Raw genomic sequence first — 16,096 nt, 5'->3', positions numbered from 1 at the left:
TTTTATTATGCCAGTGAATAAAGTATGAGGAGTCTGTGTAATATATTTCTCAAGAAATAGTGCAATTAGAGACAACTGGGATAAAAACACACTAATTAATGAATCACATGCCCCCTCATACAGAAACTATGCTGTATAGACTGAAACAAAACCATATGTTGTCTAACTAAAAACTATTGTTATTAATTAGATGTGTGTGAGAGTTCGATTTCCCAAGGCAGCAATAAAACTCAACCGAATGTGTTAAAATTCGTAAAAGTGTTAAAACTAAGTAATATATAATGAATGTTATGGCAGTTTCAAATATGGAATTCGGCTGAAGAGAGTTAGCATTTCAACTCAATTGTCAGCTATGCTTTTATCTTTCGGTTGCGTGATCTTTTGTTAATACCGCACCAATCATATGCACGTTTTAATAACCTGCCTTTGCTGTCTGTTTTGCGTTAGGCTTAATTACCGTAAAGGGAGAAAAGTCACAAAAGAGAAAAATGTTCCTGGTACGTGGATCCCTTATTCAGGTAATATTCACTAATTTCATGTTATCAGTCTGTGGTGTGCCAGTATTGGTAAGTGGTGATATTATTTGATCTATTATACGTTAAAAAAATTAATTATGAGATGGATAAGTGGCTGATAAAAAATATAAAAAAAAATCCCCATGAACAATCAGAAGAAGCAGAAACAGACTCGAAAACAAGGACAGTATTTCATATTTTACCAGAACAGCCCGCATCGTCTTCAGAACTAAATGGTAAGAGGCAAAAAATGTAATATATGCATTTGATTTTTGCAATATTCACTGTGTATGTTTTGTATTGAATATAAATACAATAAATATTATAATATATCTCTCTATTACGATTTTTTTTCGAGGGGGGCCATGAAATATTTTAATTTTTGTAAAGGGGGCCCTGACATCCAGAAGTTTGGGAAGCACTGGTCTATAGTATGAGTGCAGGCAATCACGTTGAACCTGGTAAACATCAGGGAGAGATAGAGGAACTTTTTAGGATCTTTTGTAAGTGCTTTAGAGATAACTGTAATGAGCATGAAATGAGGACTTGCCATTCAGATTCAGAGTTCCTAAGGACAGGTTTGTATGGTGTCAAGTTCTGGTCAGAGATCCTTGGGGTTGGAGCTGACAATTAGTGTTCAGTAGGGATTTGATTATGCCCATTTTTTGGGATGGATGATAGGCTGAATCATGTTGTATGTATCAGCATATGAAGGTGGGTTTCAAATGACCAGATATTATTATTATTATTATTACAGGACACCTCCAGGGAGTCCAAAGACTTATCGAGGGAGAACACCCACTTCACTACTCTCTGCCTTCACCACCCTGGTGGTGGTCAGTACTTCAGACTGTGTGCAGATTTCTGTAATTCATGTAAATTTTTAAACATTAGCATTTGTTTCATTTTATTTTTTACTTTTAATTTCCTTTTTTTTTTCTTGTTTACTTTGTGTAGTAGCACTTCAAAATGTTGCTCAAATCTGGGAGAAAAAAAAGTATTTTTTTTTAAAAAAAATAGCATTCTGTTATTCTTTCTTTACCTTGGGAATGTGATGCAGTAATGATGGCCTGTTAGTTTCAGGCTGAAATATTTGCAAGAATAAAATTATTAATTCTTGTGAAGATGTGTTTCTAATAATCATTACTATGTCACTATAAACTTGCCATTAAAAAAAAATTAAAGATCCCCAGTGCAGCCATCTTCCTTTATCTTTTGTAGTTTAATATGTATATTACCTTTTGACATTCAGTGTTGAGAGTTTATCTCAAACATATTTGATTCTTTTGGGTCACTTAATTGCTAAACATTAAGATTCACACAAAAGATTTCACTCTGATATATTTTTCATAGGTAGGCTATAAAATTCAGCAAAATGTTTAGTGAACTGTAATTTTTTTTATGGAAACATTAGAATCAAATTTTAGACAGTGCAATATGAATTATTTCTATACTTAAAATTATTCTATAATTCTTTCTGTAAGTTTTTCAGTTGCGTTACTTAGAGTATTTTCTTAATGCTTTAAAGATTTGTTCTTTGAATAATTCTTCAAGTTAGTAAATAAAAAAAAAAAAAAAAAAGCACAAAATCATCTTATGTTGATACTAATTAATTTATATGGATAATTTACCTAAAGTGAACAGAATAGATGTTGTTATAACCAGCATGCTGATAACACCAGTGAAATATCAGCAATAAGTCAAATAATTATTTACTTATAATTCTGTATTCTGATATATACCGTCAAAATTAAGCAACATATACAGCAAAACGCATAAGCCTTTCTACACATTTGAACAGAATAGAGCAGATGCCAAATAAAATTATGCTGATGCTGTTTTAATGTGGTATGTATATCATGAATTAGTATTGTCAGTAATCGTACATTAGATTCCAAATAATGAGCAAAATGCTTTTGAAGTTTTTTTTTTTTTATGCTTAACATATTTATAATCAGAAGTGCAGTCTTAAATTTTTATAATTTTGCTTAATTTGTACTAATCTTTAAATGCAGGTTTATTAGGAGCTTCGGCACCAATGAACATACCATGCAGTGGGGAAATGCATGAAAGTAGATCGTTAAGCAACATGTCTCCTCCTCTTTCACCTCCATTAGGTTCTCTTTCTCATAGTCTTCAATTAGGTTCTTCCTCTCTTTCACACGCCTCTGCATCATCCGCTGCGGGCCAGTCTGAACATTCACTGGACAAGGTGAGGATGTTTTTTTTTAAATCAATTAATTAAATGTTATGGAGAAAGGAAATAACATAGACATGAAAAGTATTTTTTACTTATGCAAAATTACTCTTACTAAATGTTTAGAAAAAATGTGCCCTGAATTCCAACCTCTTTTGTCATTTCCACCCACAAAAGGCTGTAAACCTATACATTAGCACTATAGGTTTACAAATATTAGTCCAAGGATTTTGTTTTCTTTTCTGTTTTTTATTAAATTTTATATATGTTTATAGTTACTATATTCGGCATGAAACTCTTTGATTCCAATCTTTGAGTTTCTTATTCGGTTTTAAAACAATGTGGGATTTAATATCTCCTTAATTTAAATAATGTTTTACATCGCCAAAATGAAGCCTATTGGCTCTTTACTTTAAATAATTTATGGGTGCACCTTTTTGACAACTCGTATAGCAGAGTATATAAGTTCTTTTCGCTATACCCTCAGTATTATACTTTGGAGCTACTCACTGATGAGATCTCAATAAAGATCGAAACTGGTCTGGGTAGTGACCTCCCACCATAATGTATAACATCACCCATCTCCTAGGGGACGGGTTTTACATTATGGAAAATACTAAGAATAGTGATCAGAACTTGCTCCACCTTTGCAATGAGTTGTCCTAGTTTGTACTACGTGCTTTAGCTTACGCTAGTAGTCGCCGATACGTTTATAGTTACTATATTCGGCATGAAACTCTTTGATTCCAATCTTTGAGTTTCTTATTCGGTTTTAAAACAATGTGGGATTTAATATCCCCTTAATTTAAATAATGATGTTATTAATGTTGAACGTGCAGCCTTGAAAATAGAGGAAAACAAAATGGGCATTAATAAAGAACTAGTGTGCTTGAATGTTATCCTTCACAGAACAAAGCATGAAATTGAAAAATTGCAGAGTTGGCAAAAGATTAGCAGAGCTGAAAAGAGAAGGAAACAGGTGGTCCGAAGTAATAATAAAGACCAAACAAGAAAAACAGGTTAAGAAGAAAATTTTATATGAATACTAAATGGTTAGTGGAGTACTTAATGAAAGTGTGACAAAATCATGTTTCCCTGGTGCAAAAATTCACGATATTAGTCATGCCATCCAGATGCAAAAAGGTAAGTTGAGGAAATGATTGTCTTGATTGGTAAATGATTTGAGAGGCAATGAGTATCCTATGAGGGCAGATGTAAAGGAGTTGTAAGAAGAGGCAAAACTGAAGAGCGAGAAGGTGAAGATTGTAAGTCTCCTACCATGCTATGACAGAGGCAAACCAAGGAGGAGGGCATTGCTAGCTAATGAGTAATATAGGTTGTGCAGAAGGAATGATGTGGGATCTGTGGTCTGTGTTTGACAGTAAAAAGGATTTGTATGATGCTGATGGACTTCATCTATAAATGATAAATGGTTTTGGTGTTAGATGTCTAAAGAGAGCTTTGTTCACAGAGCATGCTGAAAATGCAAATTCAGGAAAACTTAAGCAATTAGAGTGGAAGCAGACAAAGTGAGTGTGAGAATGACCAAGTGAGGAATCTAGTTTCTCAAGCAAAAATATTGAATAAGGTAGTCAATTCAGGAAGTAAGGTGGGTGAGGGCCTAAAAGGATACCATAGTTTCTATATACTGATACCAGAAGTATCGGGAACAAGAGGGAGGAGTTTATGGCATTGGTTAGTGCAACCTCGCGAAAAGTTATAGGCATTAATGAGACTTGGCTAACAGCAGATGATGTATTTACAGGGATAGAATTTGAATGGTTTAGTATTTTCATGGCAATTTGGGATTTAGCTGACCAAATTGTATTCTTATTGGTTAAACCAAAATAAAAAAATGATGGTACAACATGACAAAATTTCATGCCGGTTGGGGCGTTGCCCGGTAAACAAGGCCCCTGTTGTTTTCACCAGGGAACCAGGGCGAACAGCGAAAAGTCAGCTACTGGAACAAATCTGAAAACAAACCCCAACTCAACATCACCAGAGTTAAAGATCGGTATACTATCAACATAAGAAGCCTGAATGAAAAAGAAATGGAGCTAGCTGAGGAATTAGATAAGTACCAGATCGACATAATAGGGGTGACTGAAACAAAAAAGACCAAAACTGGTGAGATCTTTCTGAACAATAAATACAAAATGATATATTCAGGCAATGACAATCAAGGAAAAGAAGGAGTAGCCATAGTATTCAACACAAAATACGAGGCTAATCTTCTTGAATGGCAGTCAGTCTCAAGTAGAGTAATGTGGGCAAATATGAGAATGGGGAACTGGACAATGAGACTTATTTGTGCCTATGGTCCCACAGAAGGTTCTACTAAGGTAGAAGTGGAGGAATTTTTTGAGGCTTTAGAAAAAGCAACTGACACAATGAAAATGAAAAGTTGATCCTTGTTGGGGATCTAAATAGCAGAGTAGGAAATGATTGTGAGACATACAAAAATATTTTGGGAAAATTTGGAGAAAAGAGCAAAGCTAATAATAATGGCAAATATCTGTTGGATTTCTGCTCAGGACATGGACTGGTTATTACTAACACCATGTTCCAACATAAAAATGTGCACAAATTCACATGGAGAGAAGAGGCTAGGAATAAGAAAAGTCTCATTGACTATGTTATTGTTGATAGTGATGTTTTCTCCCTGGTGCAGGACACCAGAGTGTACAGAGGATTTGAAATTGAAAGTGATCACTATTTAGTCTTGAGCAGGATAAAATTGAATTTCATATTGAAAAGAATAACATGTAAGAAAGTTTTAAAGCGAATAAAAGTTGAGCAGCTCTCAGGTGTGAACTGTAGACTAAAATATGCAAAGATTATTGAAGAAAAAATGAAAGAGTTTGAGAACAGGAATCAAACCTTGGAGATTCAGTGGCAAACTCTGAAGAAAACATTGATTGATTTTGCCAGAGAGGCATGTGGTGAGGTTGTCTGCAAGGATAAAAAAAATCAGAACTCCCTAGTGGACACAGGAAGTTAAAGAGGCAGTGAAGGAAAAGAAGAAAGCATATCAAAAGTTCCTGGCAAATAAGTCAGCTTGTGCTCTTAGAGAATACAGAAACAAATGTAAGAAAGCTAAACAGTGTATAAAACTAGCTAAACAAAAGTCATGGGAGGACTTTGGCAACAACATAGAAAATAAATATCAAGAAGGTGGTAAAATAATCTGGAGGTTGTTGAAGAAGCTTAGGAATGGAGAAAAGAGTACTGTAAAAGGAGTTATAGATGATAAAGGTGAAATGAAAATGGGAGAAAACGATATCCTGGAAGTATGGAGTAATTACCTTGAAAATTTGCTAAATGAAACAAGCAGTGATGACAGCACAGTGATAAAAAAACACTGACCCAGGCATGCAGTCAGGAATACATATCCATACTTGAAATAGAAAAAGCCATCAAAGGCTTGAAATGTGGAAAGGCAGCAGGAGTAGATGATATTCGACCAGAAATGCTGAAGTATGGTGGTATAAAAGTTACAGTGGCTGCACTGCATAGTTCAGAAAGCCTGGACAGAGGGACGAATTCCCGATGATTGAAGTAGAGCTCTAATAGTACCTATATATAAAAAGGGAAATAAAACTGAATGTGAGAATTACAGAAGTATTTCCCTACTGAGTGTTCCTGGCAAGACCTATGCAAGTATACTTGAGAAACGGTTGAGAAAAATTGTGGAAGAAAAGCTTGGTGAAGAACAAGCTGGATTCAGGCCAAATAGAGGGTGTCAGAATCAGATTTTCACTTTACGACAAATAGTCGAGAAAGCATGGGAATATAACAAAGATCTGTATTTAAGTTTTGTCGATTTGGAAAAGGCATGTGACAAGGTGCCAAGAGAGAAGCTCTTCAATACACTGCAGTTATATGGTGTCAATGGGGCATTATATCAAGCAATACTTAGTCTTTATTTGAGTTGTAAGTCAGCAGTTAGAATTGAAGGAAGTACATCAATGTGATTTAATGTTAGACAAGGAGGTACATTATCCCCTCTGTTATTCATTATCTATATGGATCACATTATAAAGGAAAGTGGTACTAAACGAGATATCAAAATTGGAGATGTTAATGTCAGCTCTTTGCTTTATGCGGATGATGTTATACCTCTAAATAAATCCGCTACAAGTCTGCAAGATTCTCTGACTAAATTGAATAACTGTTGTAATAGATATGGTATGAAGGTCAGCAATAAAAAGACAAAGACAATGAAAATAGGCAGAATCATTGAAAATGTCAACTGTGTTGTGAATGGAGAACCTGTGAAACAAGTAAAACATTTCAGCTACTTAGGCACGATTTTTAGTGAAGATGGTAAATTAAATATAGAAATAGACAACAGAATCAGCAAAGCTGGTATGGTGGGAAGTCAATTGAATAAATTCATATGGAATAAGAGATAAATTAGTCGGAACACTAATTTAGCTTGAACACTGTATACAAGACAATGTTCAAGCTAGTTTTAACTTATGGATCTGAGAGCTGGGTCAGAAGTAAAACACTTGACCAAAGACTAGAGACTGCGGATATGAGAGTCCTGAGAAAGATTATAGGTGTGAACAGATGGCATCAATGGCAATATCATTTTAAAAACAAGGATATTAGGAAAGAACTTGACATTGTCAGCATTCAGGAATGCGTTAGCAGAGCTAATCTCAGGTGATATGGCCACTTAAATAGAATGGGCGAGGAAAGTTTAGCAAAACAATTGTTCTCTGCCAGGTTGGCAGGAAAACGACCCAGGGGAAGACCAAGATATAGGTGGATTGATACGGTACAAAGTGCCTTAGACAATAGAAATATAAGATCTGATTATGTTGGAGTCTTGACAAGTAACAGTGTGATTTGGAGGAAAATTGTAGATAGGAAGTTAGTAATGATGTAATTTTTTTTCATGTTTTTTTCATTTCAGGGGTGTACAGGATATGTACACCCCTCAAGGGGTGTACATATCCTGTACACCCCTTGAGGGTACATGGCAGGAATTTGATGATGATAGTATTTTTATGGAGGATAGAGTAAACAGGATGGAGGGGGAGGGTATGCTGCTGATAGCGAATGAACTGCAGCCAAAAAGAATGGGAGATAGGCAGGAGGGTGGCAGTTCATTTGAAGCAGTCTGGCATGAGATTAAGGCCAGTAAAACAAAATATACATTTGGTTATTTCTTTAGGCCATGATGGAGTTCCATGGATGATCTGGAAGACATGCTTCAGCAAATTAGTACAATGAGTACAGATTCAGTGATTATTGTGGGAGACTTCAACTATGGAGATATATACTAAAAGGAAGAAAGATCACATGGTAGGAAGGAAATGGAATTTATACACTTACTAAGAGATAATTAAAAAAATAGATTGGGTTATAATAGGACTTTCTGAAGTAAGAAGCAAAGAAAATCAAGTTACTGAGAAAGAAAGATGGAGAAATGATATCCAGACATAGAGAGGAGTGAAATGGTGGTCAGAGACAAAAGAGAAGAAAAAATGGAAGAAGTTGGGGGTGGGGGTGTCTATGTCTTACAGTGGACTAAGAAGAAGAAGATATAATTACTTGAGGCAGCATGTGATGAAGGGGGGACTAGGGGTGTGAGAGTACTGGACCTGGTCATAAGATTAGAAGAGCTATCCATAACCAAGGTGACCACATTGCCTCCAATTGGTGGAAGTGACCATGCGATGTTGACATGGGAGATTGTACAACATAAGAATATTCTATCAAGAAGGGGGGGGGAGACATGTGAAACTATAAGGCAGGATTATGACAAGCTCAGGAAGAAGCTTAAATCCTATGCCATGGAGGTTAGTGGTGCAGGGGAAATAGTTAAGGATTGTCTAGAGCAGTTGTTCCTAACCTTTTTTCCACTTGTGTATCCCTTTTTAAACCCATTTCTATAAATTGTATCCCTTGTTTTTAAAATAACTGTTTTTAAATACTGACACTTTTGTTCATTGCCTATCTTAATATAAAATAGTGGAAATGAGGTAACGAGTTGGGAAAGAAAAATGACTACACTAAAGGTACAAACCACAGATTTTTTGGGGGACAATTACAAAATGATGTTGCATTTGTCACCGATATATTCAATAAACTCACCATTGTCGGCAATAAATTGTCGATATTGCAACCCTGACTTTCCGAGAAAAAAAGCTGGCATCACTAGTGCAGCTGTCAACATAAATACAGTATCAAGAAGAACTCTCAGAAAAGCAAAATAATGAGTTTATTAGAACTTTATTCAACATAAAAAGAACAATGGCATGACTTTCTGACAAGACAGAAACAAAATACTGAAATTCAACTAGTTTTGCAAAAAAAAATACTGTTGTCATATTTAGTTGAATGTGGCTTTAGTGCTGTAAATGACTTGCTACTGAAAAAAAAATAGAAAGAAATCATCTGGATATCACAAACCATGGAGATTTGAGATTGAAAATGACTAGATCATCATCATCAAATTCTTGACATATACCCTCAAGGAGGTCTACAGGATATGATAGTACTACATGAAAAATTTACATCATTACTAACTTCCTATCTACAATTTTCCTCCAAATTAGTCTGTTACTTGTCAAGACTCCAACATTATCTGGGTTAGTGGCCCTTAATGTATAACATTATACATATCTGCAAGGGGATGTGTTTTGCATTATGGGAGATACTGAGATAGGAGTGATGTTCGCTTGGTCCAGCTTTGCTACGAGTTTCCCGGTGTTGTACTACCTTACCCCAATCCTGAAAATATTTTCAGGTGCAAACTTTGTTTGCTCACACTTGGATAAAGGATTAAACTAAATTTATTATACTCCAACATTATCAGATCTTATATTTCTATCGTCTAAGTCACTTTGTACTGTATCAATCCACCTATATCTTGGTCTTCATCTGGGTTGTTTTCCTGCCAAACTGGCAGAGAATACTTGCTTTGCTAATCTTTCCTTGCCCATTCTGTTTAAGTGACCATACCACCTGAGATTAGCTCTGCTAACGCATTCCTGGATGCTGACAATGTCTAGTGGATTAGTACCTAAAATAAAAACTCTTTGCAGCAGACATCAAGCTCAAGGATCGCATTAACTTGGATTTTATTTTCCCGAGTTTAGTTTCGATTTATGTTTTATAATATACAAAGTGTAATATAAAATTTATATTCATTGAAGAAAGTCAAATTAAAAACAGTTTAACTATGTTCCTTTTTTTATTTAAAGTACATATTTATATTATATTTTTTCCGAACTTGGATGGCTATTATGCTGAGGGGGGGGCATCAAAATCTTTGAGCCATTGAGGTGGAGCATGATCCAAAAAACGTTGGGAAATACTTGGTTAATGACTTCTCCATTACTTCCACCTTAGTATCACCACGTCTGGATCTCGCTGCCACTGATGAGACCTCAATAAAGTTGAAACCGGTCTGGGGTAGTGGCCCTTCCCTTAATGCATAACATTATACATGTCTGCAAGGAGATGTGGTTTGCATTATGGGAGACACTAAGGCAAGTGACGAGAACTTATACAAACTTTACCACGAGTTGCCCCAGTCCTGAAAGTACTTCAGGCACAAACTTTGTTTGCTAACACTTGAATAAAGGATAAAAACCCAATATAAAATTATGTGTGTTTTTTGTGTGTCACATCTCCAAATATTAGCATTTTCTGACCGTTATTGCTATTCTGAATCTCCTTGATTTCATACAGCTTTGATAGATTTTTCTGTTATGTATGGTATTCCAGTCATTTCTTACTGAAAATGCTCTGAAAACATTGGCAAATTCATGTGTTATCTGTTCAGTTATTTTTTTTTATTATGTTTTTATTGGTGCACTGATTTCTTTAAAGAGTGCCTATTTCTAGAAAGTGCACATCAATGGAAAGCTGCTGCTGGTAGGAAAAAAATAAAAGCTAAGTGCATTAACAGATTTGGATTTCTGAAGTACTATAGAGCAGTCCTTACTTGCTATACTCGTACAAATAAAGAAACTTATTTTGGTGGGAGGATCCAAAGTCCACCATTTTTACATGCAATTGAGGAAATTCTGTTGTATCAACTTAATTCTTAGGAATTATTGTTTGTCTTTATAAGCAAATCCCTTTCTCATATAAAGATCATTATGGATTTTAAAAACAAAATTGCTGAACTTTGTCTCTAATTTTCTTGTCAATTTTTAAAGATTTTTGATTTCTTAAAAAGACACACAATAAAACTAGTAATTTTTGTTTTCTTGTCAGAAAACAAAAATTACAAGCAAATAGAAGCCTTTAAAATACAGCTTTTGTATGTCTCTTCTATTTAAAATTACTGATTAAAATTTCTGTTACTCACGGGGTGAGTAACAGGAATTTTAAATCTTTAGTTGGATAGAGATATGTAGATGATTGCTTTAGTATTTGGAAATTCTGTATTCAAACTTCAGAAATGTATCATTAATATTAATACTATCTATCTTAGGATGCAGTTGACATTAGAAATAGACTAATCATTCTATTTCCTTTTTTGGACCTTCTTATTCTTTGTTATCTGTTTTACTAAGGAAAAGAAAACTTAGGTCATATCCATGCTCAATTTCACTCTCATTCTTGTCAAAAATCTGGCACTATCAGAATTCTTTCATGCAACTCATTCATTCCCTGTGCTTGAATGAGCCATGCTGCTTCGAGAACAACAATGTAATTCCACCTTCTTATCTTCAGCAAATCATTCATCAAACAAGCTATAAGCAACTAGAGAGTTCCTTCTTCATTCTGTAGAGAAGTTAATGCATATATTCATTCCTTATGTTAAGGGTATATCTAAACATATAAAGATATTGGCCTTTGAGTTTGCAAGTAGCATGACAAAATAACAAGCTTCTTCCATTAGCTTTCCTTTGTGTTTATTAAACCCCATGCTTCTTTGTTTTATCTTGCTTGACCACATCCAGAAGATCTTCTCTTCATTGTGAGGAACATAAAAATTACCACATGTATGGTGAACCCTAGTAGTCTGAGCTTGCAGAAATATTCTGAGCACAGAGATGCATAAGAGTAGGTTCCTTATGAAAAGATTGTATGATGAAAATGCTCCTCAACTCTGCCCAGGTTAAAAAAAAAAAAAATTATATCTCACTTTTCAGACATTTGTTCTGAATATAAGGCATTGATAAATTTTTGTAAATGTATGTATTCCAGTCAGTTCACACATAGATGCCTATAAAACACAAGCAAAAAATTTATTATGCAGTTGAATCGTACTATAGCAAACTCCTAGGGACAAATAGTTTGTTGTTTGCTATAAGTGTGGGTTGACTATAATAAGTAGTACATATACAGAAGTTTAGGTATTGATGGTCATAACAGTGCTTCACTGTATAAACAACAACAGAAGAAGAAAAACCAGTAATTTATTTATTTATTGAACATGCTAATATTTTGCTGATTTTTTAACAGGTATCATCAGAACACAAATTTCAATTTTGGTGACTCACAATACTCAATTAAAATTTTATGGAAACAATTCAGTTTGTAACTGAAAAGGAATTAATGTCATAATCATAATAAGCAGTGTATCTTCTTTCAAATTAGCTATATGCTGTTATTTTTTTCATGTATTATGCTAGTTCTAGTATGCCCACAGCAAATCTGTAATGTATATACAGGTAACCCTCGTATAACACAGATGTTAGGTTCAATAGAAATGCTGTGTTATGTAAATCATGTTATGCGAGACTTGGATCACATAGAAAAAGTAGGTTATGTTCCTAAATAGTTTTTTTTTTTTTTTTTTTTAAATTATATAAACAATATTTTTATTTATTTCAGGTAGTTCATGTACGGTAAGAAAACATATAAACTATGAAACAAATACATAGTTTAAACTTATAAAATTACAAATTGTACATAAACTTCATAATGCATAAATGTTTTAGGCAAAATAAAATGAAGTGCATATTTTAATCGTCATCGCTGTCTTCAAAACGAACATTTCTTAGCTGTTCTTTATTTACAAGTGGCTGGATGTCGTCATCACTTGAAATCTCTTGGACATCATTTTGATAATTCTCATTGCATACTTGCTGGTTTAGTTATCAAGAAGTCAGTAATAAGACCTTGCTTACCACTATGCTGCAAGTTTTTATTAAGTTCATGATATGGAGGTAAACAAATATCCAATTGTCTCCTGAATTTTCCAGAGCGCTCTGTTGATCATTATCCGTAAAATAATTTCCTAACTTTCTTGTCAAGTCCAATACTTCTGCTAATTTCTTTAAACTGAATTCTTTAATGGATTCATCACAATCAGAATCTTCAGCAGAACTTTCCCCACCATTTGCTTTGATGCCATCTATTAATTGTACCAGTTCCTCCTAATTTAAATTATTTCTCCATTGAAATGAAATGAATTCACTGATTTCATTTTCAACCATATCGCAAAAGCCCTCTAAGTGGCCATTACTATAAAAATAATTTTTTTATATAAAAAAGCATTACATATCGTATGTAACTCACCAGAAAATAAAGTGCTCAGCTTAAGATTAGCACACTTGTGATTTTTAATGTGCTCTCCTGGCAGAAAACGAAGACAATTTTCAATAATAAACATTTTTATACAATTGACGTACATGCATTCTAAAAGGGTATTTCCCCTAAAATAAATTCGCTACTTATAACTACATGCGTGATACATGCAGATGCAAATTTAACAAAGATAAAATTTGATTTTTAAGTTACGTGGTGAAAAATATATGAAAAGATAAAAGGTTACTAAAATTTGTAGACTCTGTTTTTATTGAAACCGTGTTGAACAAGATTTACCAATTTGTAGACTGTGTTATATAAGTATTGCATTATACGGGGGTTACCTGTACTTTTATTTTTCTGCAAAATAAAAAAAATATATATATATATATATATATATGCGCTATCAATTTATCAAAAATCTGGGAGACTTTCTTTATCTAACAATAGATGGCACCAGTTTTGACTGTAATTCCATGTGTTGCCCAATACAAATTTTAAAATGTTAAATTGCTGTTCACATACTATGACAAACTGTATTTGTGATCTGAATATGCCGAGTATAACAGCAGCAAAATATCAGCAAATAAGCCAAATAAATATTAATTATTTTCTTATTGTTATGTTGTGAATTGAAACTGTTAAATAAACTAATCAAAATATGCACTAATATTCTTATTAAAAAAGCAGTATGAGAAAGGCTGTATGTGTTCTTTTAATATGTTATTTATGTAAGTAACTTTACATAAAAATGTACAAATAGTTACCTGAAAACTTTTTTTTTTATTTTTTCTTCTAGGCTGCAGCAGCTTTCTATGGTCATTCTAGTTCATTCTCTAATGCCAAATTCAGCCACTTTCCTAGTTCAGGAATGTATGATTTCACAGCACCCCAGAACATGTCTCCTAGCAGCAGAATAGGACAGTCACAGTCCCTTGTTCAGTCAATGGCATTTAATTCTCTTAGCTCTGCACCTAGTCTCTCTGAATTACAAAGGTTACGAGATGAAATAGCTTCAAATAGGGCAAAATTAGCATCATGGGAAGACAGTATGGCTCAAGCAAGAGCTGTAAGTGCAGTATTTACAGTATTTTCCTTCCAGTATTTTAATTAGTTATTAGTAGAATAATGCAATACTGAACAATAACTTTACTAGAAAATTCTTATTTCGATAATGATTTACTTTGTTGGTGGGGGGAGGGGGTTATAATATGTGATTGCATAATACTTTAAAATATTTGATGCTTCCCACCAAAATAATGTAAAGTAGGTATTAAACTTGAGATTTAGACCTCAAATTATTAGCAGATAAATATTACATGTATTGTATGTATGTAATATTCAGACATATCATCTGATATTCAGCCATAAAAAAACTAATGTTCAGTAGTAAAAAAATAAATGAATAAAAAGTTCACTTTCATGCATGAGATGCCTATAACACAGAAATGCCATGTGTAGGGTAGGATCAAGAGCAAAGTAATCTGTTCATATTTTTCTTGAAGAGCCAGAGGTTATAATCCTTGAGAAATAATATTTCAGGGGAAAGGCTGTTCAACAGTGTTGAGATAGATGGAATAAAAGACTGGGAGTAGCAAGTTCCTATGGGCTTAGCAGAATTGGGTGGGGGATGGGCATAATGGATGCTAGTTAAGCAGAATAGTACATTGCCAATGGAAATATCTCTAGAAGAAACAGTGTAGGGAGTCCTCATTCAACCCAATTGCTCTTCTGAATTACATCAAGAATTTTTAGAAGGTCTTAGGTGTGTCGTCCCAAAGTTGTGAGTAGTATTCCAAAGTTAAGTGTAGTTGAGATTTGTACAGAGTAAGCTACTGGACAGAAGTAATAATGCCTTGAGTTGAAGAGGATGCTAAGTTTTGTGGAAGCTGAAGTTGCTATAGAAGTTATATAATTATGCCAAGAATAACTAAGAGTCAGTCCAAGAAGAGATCTGGTCTTGACTGTTAAGCATTATCACAGTAAGTGAACTAAGGTCTTTACAAGAAAACAGGCAAAACTGTGTTTTGGAAGTATCGAGGGTAACAAGGCTATTGTGGCTCCAATGTTCAAGATGTTTGAGCACTGCAAGGTTTATTATGTGAATAGAGTGCTGTCATCAGCAAAACTGTGAATATGAGATCAGTAAGAACAGTTCCTTTATATAAAAGGAAGAGAGTAGATGGAACTCAAGTAGTTTGTTGTTACTCTAATTCTCTAATGGTTTCATATTCAGTGTACAACTTCTTCACCAAATAAAGAAAATAATGTCAAAAAGATTGACAGTTGTGTGATATTAGAAATTCAAAAAATTATAGTGTATGACATGTAACCAAGTGGCTCATCACACTTTATGTGAGCAGTGCCACATGTTAAATATACAATAACACGAGAGGATAGAATGTAATAGTAAACTATATGAACCAAATGTTTGCTGTTTCTTTACTATTTCGTTAAATCACCTTTTACCTTTATTGCTGCAGCCCATCTGTGTGATACGTCAGAAACTATATGCGTGATGTCTGTACTGAGTTTGATGTTGAATTCTCTTTGCATCATTAGTGCCTTTGCTATTGCTCTTTTCAGTGAGAACAGTTTCTTTATCTAAAAGGAAGAGGGTGTATGAAACTCAAGTAGTTTGTTGTTACTCTAATGGTTTTATTTTTAATGTGCAACTTCTTCACCAAATAAAGAAAATAATGTCAAAAAGACATTATTTTAATTGATATTGTGGCATTCTTGATGCTTTTCTCTGTAGTTTTCTTTCTCCTAGAAAGGAAAGGATAAAATTTTTGCATTTCTACTAAAATCAGATTAGTAGAAATGCAAAAATAATATCAGTATAAAACAGCACTTTTTATCTCATTAACATGAT

General features: G+C 34.0%; 1 protein-coding gene across 3 annotated transcripts in view; it reads left to right on the top strand.

The window, feature by feature from the left end:
* unk (RING finger protein unk) overlaps positions 1-16,096 on the top strand; it is a 343,825-nt gene that overhangs the window by 287,909 nt on the left and 39,820 nt on the right. For all 3 annotated transcript variants that reach the window (XM_090411598.1, XM_090411597.1, XM_090411600.1), the window contains 2 exons: positions 2,531-2,727; positions 14,021-14,290. In XM_090411598.1, coding sequence (XP_090267724.1) covers positions 2,531-2,727; positions 14,021-14,290 — 467 coding nt within the window. The remainder of the gene's footprint in view (positions 1-2,530; positions 2,728-14,020; positions 14,291-16,096) is intronic.

The sequence above is a fragment of the Typopeltis vanoorti genome, chromosome 21 (assembly GCF_054136105.1).
Source record: "Typopeltis vanoorti isolate ZY-2024b chromosome 21, IOZ_Tvanoo_1.0, whole genome shotgun sequence".
Classification (NCBI taxonomy): Eukaryota; Metazoa; Arthropoda; class Arachnida; order Uropygi; family Thelyphonidae; genus Typopeltis; species Typopeltis vanoorti.
The sequence above is the reverse complement of the archived record's forward strand: the minus strand, read 5'-3'. Positions and strand labels throughout refer to the sequence as shown.